This window comes from Pteronotus mesoamericanus, unplaced genomic scaffold (assembly GCF_021234165.1).
Source record: "Pteronotus mesoamericanus isolate MK-2021 breed Mesoamerican mustached bat unplaced genomic scaffold, CSHL_Meso_final contig_69, whole genome shotgun sequence".
NCBI classification, from domain to species: domain Eukaryota; kingdom Metazoa; phylum Chordata; class Mammalia; order Chiroptera; family Mormoopidae; genus Pteronotus; species Pteronotus mesoamericanus.
The window spans coordinates 1,245,823-1,260,785 of record NW_026555237.1 but is presented as its reverse complement, the minus strand read 5'-3'; the positions used below and the strand labels follow the sequence as shown (position 1 = coordinate 1,260,785).

General features: G+C 40.5%; 1 protein-coding gene across 5 annotated transcripts in view; it reads left to right on the top strand.

Annotated features, from left to right (window-relative positions):
- The window catches only part of NRP1 (neuropilin 1), a 153,718-nt gene that overhangs the window by 58,983 nt on the left and 79,772 nt on the right, over positions 1-14,963 (top strand). For all 5 annotated transcript variants that reach the window (XM_054582292.1, XM_054582291.1, XM_054582293.1 and 2 more), the window contains one exon: positions 9,305-9,532. In XM_054582292.1, the coding sequence (XP_054438267.1) occupies positions 9,305-9,532 (228 nt within the window). The remainder of the gene's footprint in view (positions 1-9,304; positions 9,533-14,963) is intronic.

The window sequence follows — 14,963 nt, the reverse complement described above, 5'->3', positions numbered from 1 at the left end:
TCCTTGGAAAAGCGTCTGCCCAGGTCCTTTGCCCATTTTTTGATTGGATCGTTTGTCTTCTTGGAGTGAAGTTGAGTGAGTTCTTTATATATTTAAGAGATCAAACCTCTATCTGATGTATCATTAGAGAATATATTTTCCCATATGGTTGGCTCCCTTTTCATTTTGCTGATGTTTTCTTTAGCCGTGCAGAAGCTTCTTATTTTGATGACGTCCCACTTGTTTATTCTTTCCTTTATGTCCCTTGCTTTAGGAGACATATCAGTGAAAAAAATGCTGCATGGGATATCTGAGAGTTTCCTGCCAATGTTCTCCTCGAGGACTTTTCTGGTGTTGCGACTTATATTGAAGTCTTGTATCCATCTTGAGTTTATTTTTGTGTATGGTGTCATCTGATGATCCCATTTCAATTTTTTGCATGTGGCCATCCAGCTCTCCCAACACCATTTGTTGAAGAGGCTATTATTGCTCCATTTTATGCTTCTGCCCCCTTTGTCAAATATTAGATGCCCATATAGACCTGGGCTTATCTCTGGGCTTTCTATTCTGTTCTACTGGTCTATGGGTCTGTTCTTGTGCCAGTACCAGATTGTTTTGAGTATAGTGGCTTTGTAGTAGAGTTTGATGTCCGGTATTGTGATCCCTCCTACTTTGTGTTTCTTTCTCAAAATTGATGCAGCTATTCAGGGTCGTTTATGGTTCCATATAAATTTTTGAAATGTCTGTTCTATTTCTGTGAAATACTTCATTGGTATCTTAATAGGGATTGTGTTGAATCTATAAATTGCTTTGGGTAGTATGGACATTTTGATGATATTAATTCTTCCAATCCATGAGCACGGTATATGCTTCCATTTATTTGTGTCTTCCTTAATTTCTTTCTTCAATGTTGTATAGTTTTCTGCGTATAGGTGTTTTACCTCCTTGGTTAAATTTATTCCTAGGTACTTTATTTTTCTTCTTGCTATATAGAATGGTATTTTTTTTCTGATTTTTTCTTCCTCTATTGCATTGCTGGTGTACAAAAATGCCTTTGATTTCTGAATGTTGACTTTGTATCCTGCTGTTTTGCCAAATTCACTTATTAGGTTGAGGAGTTTTTTGGTAGAGTCTACAGGGTTCTCTATGTACACTATCATGTCATCTGCAAACAATGATAGCTTTACTTCCTCCTTTCCTATTTGGATGCCTTTTATCTCTTTCTCTTGTCTGACCGCTGTGGCTAGGACTTCCAATATGATGTTGACAAGAAGCAGTGAGAGCGGACATCCTTGTCGTGTTCCCAATCTTAGTGGGAAAGCTTTTAGTTTTTGCCCGTTGAGTATGATATTGGTTGTAGGTTTTTCATATATGGCCTTTAATAGGTTGAGGAATGCTCCATTTATTCCCATTTTGCTGAGTGTTTTGATCATAAATGGGTGCTGTACCTTGTCAAATGCTTTTTCTGCGTCTATCGAGATGATCATGTGGTTTTTGTATTTTCTTTTATTTATGTGATGTATCACGTTTACTGACTTGCATATATTGAACCATCCCTGCATGCCTGGGATGAATCCCACTTGATCGTGGTGGATAATCTTTTTAATGTATTGCTGGATGCGGTTTGCCAATATTTTGTTGAGGATTTTAGCATCTCTGTTCTTCAGCGAAATTGGCCTGTAGTTTTCTCTCTTTGTAGGGTCTTTATCTGGTTTTGGGATCAGGGTGATGCTGGCCTCATAGAAAGAGTCTGGGAGTCTTCCCTCCTCTTGGATTTTTTGGAATAGTCTGAGAAGGACAGGGGTTAGCTCTTCCTTAAATGTTTTGTAAAATTCTCCTGTGAAACCGTCTGGCACTGGGCTTTTGTGTGCTAGGAGTTTCTTGATTACTGCTTCCATTTCCCCAGCTGTTACCGGTCTGTTCAAGCTTTCTGTTTCTTCCTCCTTCAGTGTTGGAAGATTATACCTTTCTAAAAATTTGTCCATTTCATCAAGATTTTCAAATTTCTTGGTATATAATTGTTCATATTAGTTTCTGACAATCCTTTGTATTTCTGTGGTATCAGTTGTTATTTCTCCTCTTTCGTTTCTGATGTTATTAATTTGGGTCCTCTCCCTTTTTGTCTTGATGAGTCTGCTTAAAGGCTTGTCAATTTTATGTATCTTTTCAAAGAACCAACTCCTGGATTGGTTGATCCTTTGAACTGTTCTTTTTGTCTCTATGTCATTCAGTTCTGTTCTAATATTGACTATTTACTTCCTTCTACTTGCTCTGGGATTCATTTGTTGTTGTTTCTCCAGTTCTTGAAGTTGTAGTGTTAGGTCTTTTATTTGAAATGTTTCTGTCATTTTTAGGTAGGCCTGTATTGCTATGAACTTCCTTCTCAGGACTGCCTTTGCTGTGTCCCATAGGTTTTGGACTGTTGTCTGTTCATTTTCATTTGTTTCCATAAATTTTTTGATTTCTTCTCTTTTCTCATTATTGACCCATTCATTGTTTAATAGTCTACTGTTTAGCCTCCATGAGTTTCCAAGTTTTTGAAGTTTCTCTTTGAGGTTGATTTCCAGTTTCAAGCCCTTGTGGTCCGAGTAAAAATTTGGTATTATTTCAGTTTTCCTGAATTTGCTGAGGCTTGCATTGTGTCCTATCATGTGGTCTATCTTTGAAAAACTGCCATGAGCATTTGAAAAGAATGTGTATTTTTATTCTTTGGGATGTAAGGTTCTATATATGTCAGTTAAGTCTCTTTGATTCAGTGTGTCATTTACCACCACAATATCTTTATTAATGTTTTGTTTGGAAGATCTGTCCATTTTTGAGAGTGAGGTGTTGAAATCCCCTATTATCAGTGTGTTGCTGTGTGTATTTTTTTTGAAGTCATCCAACAATTTCCTTATAAACTTGGGGGCTCCTATACTGGGAGCATATAAATTTACAATGTTGATGTCTTCTTGATAGATTCTTCCTTTAAGTATTATAAAGTGTCCCTCTGGGTCTCTTTTTATGGCCTTTGTTTTGAAATCTACTTTGTCTGATACAAGTATGGCAACCCCGTCCTTTTTCTCTTGCCCATTTGCTTTGAATATTTTTTCCATCCATTTACTTTCAATCTGTGTAGGCCTCTTGCTCTGAGGTGGGTCTCTTGTAGGCAGCATATGTGCGGGTCTTGTTTTCTTATCCATTCATCTACCCTGTGTCTTTTGATTGGGGCATTTAGTACATTCACATTGAGAGATATTACTGATAGAAACTTACTCATCTTTTCTCTTTGTACCTGTGTTCCTCTCTGTCTCATTCTTTTCCTTCATCTGCTTAAACCAGTCCCTTTAGCATATCTTGGAGTGCTGGTTTGGTAGAGATGTATTCTTTTAGCCTTCTCTTGTCTGGGAAACTCCGTATTTCCCCTTCTATTTTAATGGAGAGCCTTGCTGGGGAGAGCAGCCTTGGCTGTAGGCCCTTGCTTTTCATGGCTTGGAATATTTGTTGCCATTCCCTTCTGGCTTGTAGTGTTTCTGTTGAGAAGTCAGCTCCTAGGCGTATCGGGACCCCCTTGTATGTTACTTTCTCCTTCTCCCTTGCTGCCTTGAGGATTCTCTCTTTGTCTTTGACATTTGCCATTTTAACGATGATGTGTCTTGGAGTGGACCTCCTTGGGTCCCTCTTGAGTGGGGTCTTCTGTGCCTCCTGGATCCATGAGAGCCTATCTCTCCTCAAATTAGGGAAATATTCCATCATTACCTTTTCGAGGAGGTTCTCTATTCCTTGCTCCTCTTCTCCTCCTTCTGGTATCCCTATTATACAGATACTGCGTTTCAGGTTGTCCTGCATTTCCCTAAATGCCTCTTCATTCTTTTGTAGTCGTTTTTCCATTTCTTGTTCTTTCTGGGAGCTTTTTTCTACCTTATCCTCCATGTCACGGATTCGATCCTCGGCTTCATCCAGCCTGCTTTGGATTCCTTCTACTGTGTTTTTCAGTTCAGAAATGGTATTCTTCATATCCTCGTCTGTCTTCTTGATAGTTTCTATGTCCTTTTCAGGGTGCTATAGTTTGTTGTAAGATGCCGATAGTTTCTCTGCAGTTTCTCATAGTTCTCTTTGAGCTGGCTGAGCTCATTGAGCTTCCTTAGAACCATTGTTTTGAATTCAGTATCTGATAGTTCCCTTGCCTCTATTTCATTTAGCTCTCTGTGGGGAGTCCCCTTTTCCACTCATTTGCGGGGAACTTCTTTTTCTTCCCATTTTTGTGAGAGTCTGTTAAATAATTTACTTATTTTTGCTTCTGCTTCAATTGGGCTGTCTAGATTTCCTGACTTTGTGGATTAAACTTCTATGGTAGTAGGTGGGTCTTTTTATTTATATATTTATTTATTTTTCCCTTTACTTTTCTTTCTGGACCTGCCTCTGATGATGTCAGTTGTTGACTTTATATGACCTTGGGTTGTTTGTTTGAGCCTTCCAGTAGTCTACTGTCTGTGTCTGAGTCCTGCTTGGGGTTGCTCTGTGACCCCTTTGTTCAGGGCTGGACTATTTTTTGGGATCGCTCTGCACTCTCACGCTGGATCCTTGAGCGCACTCCCCGGCGTGGCAGGATCCCCCTCGCGAGTGCTTGCGGCAGACCAGGGGACTTATTCGCGACCTCGTGTACTCGTCTGCCCCTCCTGGCCGGTGAGCTCACTGGCACTGGTCCGTTTAGGGTCTTCTATTGTGTGTTTTCCCTGCTTTTGGCTCTTTGGGTGCGTTGCTTGCCCTCGCCAAATGGGGACTACGGAAATGGGAGGAAGTCAGCTCCAGGACTCTCCGGTTATCCTGTCTCCAGTCTCTCCGCCAGGGACTCTGGGCAGCTCCGTGACCCCTTCAGCCCAGGATCTACTAACTTTGTCAGCCACTCTGCAATCACGGGCCGGGCGGGTCAATTTACACCTGTCCTTGCCGCTCTGTGCACACGCTCGCTGGCCATATTGGTGCCAATCTGTGGGAGGCCTTGCCGGCCGGTGCAAGCATTTACCAGCCTGCGCGGGTCACACACACGCTCGCCAACCCTCGCGGGTCACTTGGCACAAGTGTGCGTACCTTCACTGGGTGTCTTTGGGGTGTCTATGTGTGCTTTTCAGCTTTTGGCTCTTTGGGGGTGTGGCCTCTTCCCGCACAATGGAGACTACGGCAAGGAGAAGGAGTCGGGACTCCCCTGTCCCTCCTCCCGTTCTTTCCCCAACGCCTCTGTTTCCAGTCTCTCCTCAAGGGTCTCTGGGCAGTTCTGTGACCCCTTCGGCCAAGGATGCACTCCCTGTGCGGAGGGCATTTCAATCGCAGGCATTCTGGTTCATGCGTGCCCCGCTTCTGCCTCTTTGGGGTCGCGCCTTTCCAGCCCACAATGGAGACTATGGAATGGGGAGGGAGTCGGGACTCTCCGGTTCCTCCTCCCGTTCTTTCCCCAACGCCTCCGTCTCCAGTCTCTCCTCAAGGCTCTCCCAACCAGTCTGCACTCAGCACCCTAGCTCACATGCACAAGCTGTGTGCGGAGCACACAAAAGGCAGGTTAATTGATTCTCTTATGCCTGAGCGAGATGGTAGCTGCAGGGTGGGAGGTGCGTCATCACTGGGGCTCCACCGGCCGCCCTGTCAGTTCTCTTCACAAAGTTTTCCTCACCAGTCTTTTCCCAGGCACCAGCCCACCCTGCTGCCGTCTCTACCCAGAGCTCAAGGAGGGTGGCTGCCACTGCAATTTTTTGCGTTGGGCTTTTAAATGTCTCTTTGCATCCCCAGCTGCCTGTCTCTGGCAGAGAGCGCCCCTAAGCTTTTCGGGGTTCTGTTTTGTCTGTATTTTCTTGGTTTTAGCTGCTGTAGTTTAGGGGTCCCTGTTTTTGATTCAGACCCCGTTCTTCTCGGGGGAAGCTAACTGGCTGTTTCAATGTCCCTCTGGTGCTCGTGCCCGTGGGCACCCAGCCCACCCTCTCGAGCCTCCACCGCACTTTTTTTCCAGGGGATTACTCCACTATTTAGTCGCAATTCCAGTTTGGTCTTGGAAGGAGGAGGTCCGCGTGACTCCCATTCACTCCTTCGCCATCTTAATCTCCTCTCCTTTCCCAACTAGATTGGTACCACCTGAAAAGTGCAAATAAAATATCTTTTCTTTCCCTTACTGCACATACAGGTTCTCCATAAAAAGTCATTAACTAACATAATACATTTATGCATACATATACAGGTTCATGGACATTCTCCCCCCAAAAGTCATTTCATGGTATTATAGAATTTATGAATCTTTCTTCCTTTTAAAACATAACACATCTTCCAAGGTACAGAAATTTCAAGTTTCCTCAAAACACATGTCATAGATGATCCAATAAATGAATCTTTCCCCTGTGACCTTGAGGCTTCCTGGAAATTGATTATAGATCTAAGGAAGACTTAGATATTCCATATCTGAATCCCGGCTGAAGTTCTACAGGAATACTTTTGCCTGAGGGAGAGCAAGTCTAGTCCCTACTGCTTCCCATGCTTCCTAGAGCATCTTGGAACCCAATTTCTTTCCCTAGGGACCCCACATTTTCCCTCTACATCTCTTTACAGATGCCAAAACTTGGGGCCGTCAGCCTTAAAATTATTCCCATTCACCTAAAGAAATTTCTCTAGGAAACCCAACACTTCCCATGTATCACTCTTCCTGTCCTTCCATTGGTGTGGGTCATACAGGCCCAATTGCAGGAAAAAGCTGTAGGTCCTTTTCTGTGGGTCTCAGTGCAGGTGAGGAGGACATTTACCAAAAGCAGGAAGGGTCACTTTTGCATGTTATTTGATTAAAAGTCTATATATTTAATAATATTTCCAAAAAGAGTATCTTAATTATTATTATTATCCAATCTTATTGTCATTAACAAAGAAATGTGGTCATTCATAGCTACACAAAGTTCGCTCAGTCCTACAGATAACATCAAAAGCATGGTATTTGCTGGCTGCAGTGCTGGGTGTGCACGTTTCCTACCTGCAGCTCATTTGTTCCTAGGAACATGGTGCTGCTGCCCTCCCTTCATGTTTCTTCCTTGTATACTCACTGCAGAATTCCTTAACCCACTCCTGCTACATCTTTTCTGGGGACATTGTTACTCAACTGTGGCAAATTTATGCAACTGTGAATGAAGAAAATATTAAAAGAAACATGTTTGATGTATGTGGGAGAAAGTAGGGAGTTGTAGAATCCTTTTAGTTTAAAGGGATTTTATTTCAAATCCCAAAGTCCACTTCTTATTTGCTATGCAGAGATTCTGAGGACCACAAAGGTTAGGAAGCCACCTGACACTACACAGCAGGTTAGCGGTAAAGGCAGGACTGGAACTTAGACCTTCTGGTGCTCAATCTAGTTCTCTACCATCACTGCACGGGATTTCCCCAGCTTAGCTTCCAAAGGTGTCTGTCAAGACAAGGACACAGTGAAAGCATTGAAATATATTTAATTTGGAAAGTATGCCCTTAATTCCTGTCATTCTTTTCTCTGCACACTAAATCTTAATCTCACCTGGACAGTTTTATCTAAGAAGAAGAAAATAGTAGTACTTGCATTAAACCCTGCTGTTTGCTTTGTCTTACAAGGGCTTAGCGAAAGCCTTTTTTGCCCCAGCAAAGAGGTTTAGAGGTCTCCAGGGTCACTGTTCCTACATCTTGGGAAAAAAATTCTAAAGAGCCCCTAATATTTATTATATAGTGAGTTAAGGACATAAATTGGCATAGTCACTGTCATCTCAGAATCTACCAATTAGAAACGATTACAAACTATATGGTATATCTCATAATCTCTTTACTTGGAATTGTTATGGCAAAATGCCACATATTAATAACTTTTCAACTAGAATCAAATAGATAAGTATTTGAGGTCATCACAGTAAAGTGTAAGCTTCACTGACAAGGCTTTGGGGGAGTATTTTAAACAAGTCAGCTCTCTGCAGACCAGGTTCCATGGCCTTCTAATCAGTATCATTCTTCCATGTCCCCTATGCGGTGGACATCTAACATGCACACAGGGAGGAAGCAGGAGATCAGTTTTCTCAATAGGCTGCCAGACACACTGAGGTGGAGACTTAGCCTGCTAACCCTCACGACTAACACTAGAGATCTGCTGGTAAAATTTAATCTGTGTTGATGCCTAATATAGTGCCTCTAGTACTTAAGAATTATCTTGAGTTGATAAATCACCTTATTTAGAGTGGAATCCTTGCATGCCATCAGTGGCACAATGGCCCAGGGAAAGAATTGTTGAATTGGACACCCCCAGATTGGATCCTGAGAGTCAAATGTATCAAGTCATATTTGATTCAGAGAGAGCTTTAAGGGCTCTTTGAAGATCATGACAGTGGTGGTGGTGAGAAGGGGCAGAATGCATGTGCCCACATCCATGCAGATGGCCAGTTTTTCAACTCTGTGGTAAGTACCACCCTACTCAGTGCTTGGTGCTATGAACTGAAATTGTGGTCATTTGTATAGTTATAGGGCCAACTTGCCATTATGTTCCAGAATGCTTGACCAATTTAAATTACAAATCACTGTAATTTTTAAAATCTGATAACACTGAATAGTCATTAAAATCACCCATTAAAATTATGTGTATTACACACACATATATATGTAAATTTTAGAATGGCATACAGCACTGTATATGATACTTTGGAGAAGGTTAGGGTGTCGACATTGATATCAGGTGACTTCTACCAATGCGGCCTGTAATCACAGTTTATCGTGCCCTCACTAGCAGCCACACTTTACCGGCACACCTGTGTCAACACCACTTGGAATGAGTCACTCACCCTGGGTACATGTACAAATTACTTTTCACATTTAGTTTGTCATAGAGGCAGAGGTCACATCTGGCAAAGTTACTGAGTCACTGGTGTTGGAATCTGAAACCCAAACTCTCTCTGTTGAATTCTTTGCCTTGCCTTTGTAAATGTTCCATTTCACCAATAAAGGGTTGTCAGCCTCAAGATTTAAGGATTTAAACTTGAAGGGGCTATAATTATTTCTCTAGGGCTCTGTTGAGAGATTTCTGTAGCTTACTCATTTCATTGTTCCCTCACGGTTTTATATTTGTCATTTCTTTCTCTGCAACAGCAGAAGTTTTAAAATTGCTCTACACAAATGAAAAATTAGGGTGAACACAATAAATCTGAACTTGGCTTTTCATTCCTAGCATTACTGTGAGCAGGCTGAATGATTAGGACAGTGATTGCAATGATGAGCTTTTATTAGAAAGATATGCTATCTTTGCCCAAGTTATTTCTTGGTGAAGTCATTTTTGGGGATTTTCACTTTGTTCTTTTTTCTCTTTTGCTCATAGGTCCTGAGTGTTCCCAGAACTACACAAGCCCTAGTGGAGTGATAAAGTCTCCTGGATTCCCTGAAAAATATCCCAACAGCCTTGAATGCACTTATATTATCTTTGCACCAAAGATGTCCGAAATTATCCTGGAATTTGAAAGCTTTGACCTGGAACTTGACTCAAATCCTCCAGGGGGCATGTTCTGTCGCTATGACCGGCTAGAAATCTGGGATGGATTCCCTGATGGTAAGAAGGGCAGGAAGAGTCCCCAAAATGGAAGGACGTAGAGGAGGGGCACTAGGATCCTTTCACTCGTGTCATGATACATGCATCGTTTTTAAAAAATAGCTCAGAAGGAAAAGAGAAAACAAGATGAAATGGTAATTCTATGTAGAGCATCAATGAAATATTTGAGCTCGAATTGCCTTAGCAATTATCCAGTTCAACTCTTCATGTTATAGATAAAGAAACTGAGGCCATTAACAATAATGCAAGGCCTTATAGCTTTTCTTGGTGATGGAATTAGAACCAACACATAGTTTTCCTGACTAAAGTATGTTGTTCATTTCATTGACCTGCTTAGTGGTCATTAATTCATAGACTGTCTTAAGAGATCAATTAAATCAAACCACTCATTTGATTTTAAGAGATCAGAGAAGAAGATCTTAAGAGATCAATTATATCCATTTACTCATTTTACAAATGCAGATCCTAAAAGAGGTTAAGTACTTGAAAAAATTTTAAGGGTGACATAAGCATCGATTATGCTATCAAAAACTTTAGAAGAGAAATGAGAATTTCTGCCTGCTCTCTAGTGAGTTTTTTATCTTTGGTAAATTGAGTCACCTCAGTACATTAGTTATATGTATTGGTCCTATCATCTAAATTCATTATACACTTTAAAAATATTTATTGAGCACCTGCTCTGTCCCAGGCACTATTCTAACCACTGGGTAATAAAACAGTCAAAGATGGCCGTCTTTGTGGAGCTTAGATTCTGCAGGAGAATGAGACAATAAACAAGGCACATTGCAAATAAATGAATTATGTGCATGGAATGGTAGAAGTTGAGAAGTTCTATAGACAAAAAAAAGTAAAAGAAAGAAAAAGGAGAGCAGTGTAAAGGCATGAAAAGTGCTGGTGTTGGGAGAGAGGATGTATGGGTTAATTTGTAACTAAGGTGGTTAGGCTAGGCCATCTAAAGAAAGTGACATTTGAGCTAAGATTTGAAGGAGGTGGAGGGCATAGCCATGTGGACAACTAAAGGAAAGTTTTCATTTCAATCCTTGTGAATTAGAAGGTGAATGACAAAAATACACACCCACACCCAAATTCTAAACACAGGGAGATAATATCAAATAATTTGCTGCAGCTGCATTGCTTGGCTTGTGTTTAGTCTGGTTTAATATTAAGATTTCTATACAGAATACACTACATAAATCAGAAAGGGCAACTGGGAAGTGCTTACAAATCATGCAGTTAGATATGTATAACCATCTATAAAATATTATTATCGAATATTATTATCAAGTTGGAGGAAAAAGTTTTTAAATAAATTGTAGATGGAGAGCAAGTATAATGTGAAAGAGATTGCCTTTGTCTTTGAGATGACATTAAAATTATTAGTGTAATTTAATTTAGATATGTTCCTAAACAGTTGAGGAGAAAACTAGGTTTACAGAAAGCATATACTCTCAATGCATGGTTAACAGTAGTTTAGCTGCTTCTTTGCTCTTTTATCATATAAATAGGGTTATGATGGGCTTATCAAAACTCTTCCATTAAGTAATGAGATTTGCCCAACCAGAGTACTGGTTGATCTCCAAGTAGTCAATCTGATAATTAGGAAAAACAATATTATAGTAGTACTATAATAATACTTGGAAGATTTAATAAAGGGGTCATTTGTTCCCAACCCAAATTTGCAGCCTCCCTTTCTAGAACTTACATTTAAATTGACATCTGAAAAGGAGGTCCAATCAACCCACTTATTTAGAGTACTTCCAGAAAGAAGCACATTGTTGTTAGTGCTCAGGGTTTTTCAAAGTAGTAATTTTCTGGCTTGGAAAATCACTGAGTTGAAGGGAAGAACAATTAACAACTGAGCCATTGGCCTTCCAATTCACCCTTGTTTTAAACTATGATGCTTTTGATTCATTCCCAGAGAAAACTTGCTTTGGAGTGATAAAATTGTGTTTGTATGTGTTAATATTTACCTGGCCTCATCCAGCCTATGCCAGCAAAGCAGTTCTCTTTTTTAGGCAAAATGAGAACCTGCATTCTCCAGGGTTTCTGTCAATGGCACTGGCAACGTTTTTTTCATTGTAGTTCAACACATACAGTTGCTCTGCCAGCGAAATTGCTTTTTGTATTTGATATTCTTTCCAAAAACAACAACCAGAGAGCACTGAAGGCTTTTAACCATCAAGTGATGTTATATTGTTGCATTTTATCATAAACATTGAACTAGATGACTAAGTAATTGAAAGCTACCCATTGATTCAGATCGACTTTGACGAAAAGCAGTTTACTCCCAAACTGGAAATCCGAGGCATGCACATTATGAACCACACATCTCCATCTATCATGCTCTTTGAAGCTCTGTGGATTCACAAGTAGCAACTCTGAAGTAATTGGGGAAGTTTACATATGGCTTGAGAGTCATGAGCTAAACATGCTGCCCGGTCCCTGCCTCAAATGCCTGTGCTGTGTTATGGAGCCAAGCACGAAGGCTTAGCTTACAGCATATGTGTGCAGGTGAAGTCACCCCTCTTCTGGGCTGGGGACAGGGGCTTAAACTGCCATTGTTACCTAAATTGCAAGCATTAGTGATGATTTTAGGAACAAGTTTCATAAAAGCTAGATTAAATGCTGTTTTTCAAATTTTACTTTTATATTAAAATTAACCTTCTAAACTATAAATATAAAATATAAATGATATAAATATAAACATTCCAAAATATAAATGTTATAAATGTGGAGATGTTTTTCTGGGGAAAATTTGCAAAGCCCAGATGCTCTCCTTTGGAAGTCTCATTATTGTAAGACTAGTGTACAAGGTCTATCTTGTACCTTTCTAAAATGATTTCCTCATTTATTTACTTACTCAAAGCATCTCATTTTAAAAGTTACTCTTTATAGTAGCTCACTGCCCTTTTTTCACATAGAAAGGTAGCAGAAAGTCAAATTGCCTGATTCTGAGGTAGGGTGGTAATTATTGGAGATATTAAAGGAAAAACATAAAGAAGATTCCATTACTGCCGTTCCCAATTGCAGGTATAGCTTTTAAAACAAACAAGTAATATATTGACTTCATACTTGAGAAAATTTGATAATTGTAGGTCTACTCTCCCTCAAGAGATAGCTTAGTGCATGTTGCTTACTTAAATTCTTTAATAATTCAATTTTTGAATGATACTTCTGTTTTTCTGACACTTTTCCTCTTTTTGGCCTTGGGTCCAAAAGAATGGAAGTAGAAAATATGTTCGCTGTGTTCATGGAAATTCATAAATGTGCACACACCCATGATGGCCAAAAGTACTTCACCCACTCTCCCTCAGATCAATATTGCATTAGCTTGCTAGTCTGAGGTCTTGTTGTTGTCCAGGAAAATTCAATACTTCTTTGTATTATAGTCGAAAAAGCCTTTCACTCTCATATCTTGAGGGCTCCTGGAGAGAGTTGCATGCTGCTGTCTGGGGGCAATGTTCTAAGGGACAGAAGGCAGATTTACACAGCTTGTCTTACACATTATAAACCAGTGAGTCATGGAGACTCTAAATTATGAGTCTGCACTAGACAAGTTCTCTTCTGTTTGCTCTTTCAAAGAGGCTACCCTTTCCCCACCCTCCCCAGAGAAATTGGGTGACAGCGGAGGAGGGGATCAGCAGCCAGAGCTAAGGGGGTGACTGCAGCTTCCCTTTAGCCCTGTATTCTCGGATAGGTCAGGGGCCGTTGTGATCAGAGAACAACCCCAAGGATTAGGGCTGTAAAAGTTTGCCTACAAACTAAAGAAAGAGAAAGTTATGAAACCACAGTAATGGAATGTAAATGAGGGAGTATGACTAGGACTCTAAGCCTTCCATTGAGATTGAAGGCCAGAAATGGGATTCTTTGTGAGGAAAGAAAAGACCTGAGTTTATGACTCTAGTTAGATATTTTCATGCATATGTTATGGGCAACTTTGCACTCCATAATGAAGAAAAACAGTGTTGGATTATGGCAGGGCCACATTCAGAATGAGGAAAATCTGGCACTTGTAGAAAGATCTGTGGCCAGGATTAAAAGAAACAAAAAACAGCAAGAGTTTCATCTTCTGAAATACTCTCTTATGCCAGCAAGGAAGCCTAATGTAACAAAATGTTCTTCCCATATTGCAAAGACACTGTCCATGACCATGTGATGCCCTGTAGATAATTTCTATCAATATCTTTAAATGGGTCAACCTCCTTGTTTTCTTCATAATAAAGCAACCCACATACACACAGAGTTTGGTTGCTGAAGACTAAGGGGTTATAGTACACAGAAAACTCACTGAATTCTATCATATTAATTACTTGAATATATGAAAAAGTATCAGATATTCAAAATAACCATTTTGCACTAACTCAACTATGTAAACCACTTTGGGTTAGGCTTTGTTTTTGTTTTTCTTTTCCTTTTTGCTTCCCCAAGAGGGTTAGTCAAGAGCTGAAAAACTGTTAGCCAAGGATCTAAGCACTCAAAAAAGCAGGGTGCTCAGATTAGATGCCAGCCTAGCAATCACTTCTTGTGAAGTTCACTGTTTAATCATACTTGGAGCTTCTCCTTGCTCCCATCCATAGCCTCCTGCATCCAAGCTGCACACACTGGCTTTGGAACACCACCTCCCTATTGAAGGCCTATTCTGTCTGGGACAGGTCCACCTACTGTGCTTCCTTGAACAAAGCAATAACTCTTCAGTGAAATGCACAGAACCATAAGTTTCTTGTAGAAGAAAGTGGTCCACACCATATTGTCTCTCTAAGCCCAAACCGTCTGGTATGTTTTTACCATATGTGCAATGAAAAAAAAAACATAGAGAAAATGGGACTTGTTTTTTTGTCTTGCTGCTGATCTAGGCAGGAAAATGAAAAGATTCTCCAAGCCCAGGGGGCATCTGCACCATCCATAAGGCAACTTAGAATTACTAATTGCCAAGATTTGTCTAAAAGCACTTCAACAAGGGGCTGGCCAGTTCAAGCAAAATAGCAGTTTAACTTCATCATAAATCAGGCATTCCCAAACCTTCACTTCCTCAGGTACCACTTTTCTCCTGGCGCACACAGTTAACAGCTGCTGGGCCTCTCTGAGCCAGTGGACACCAGGTCAATGTAGTCACCTCTTGTAGTGTTGGGAGAGAAAAAACTGGGACAGAAGTCAGAAAAATGTATTTGCCTTTCATTTTGATTACAACTTGCTATTGGTTTCTATAGTTTCAAACCTTTTAAATTGTGACAGTTGTAAATTAGTGTTCACATTAAGCCCTGAGTCAGACATGATCCTTTATCCAAGTCAGGGATGTTTGTCATAATAAACCTCCAGGACTAAACTATGGAAAAGGAAGGAGATTGGGGTTATGCAGGGCTGGACCAGACCCTTAGCACTGCCCTGGTTTCAGACAAGTTCCCAGGATATAGACCTTTCCTGGGATTTCATT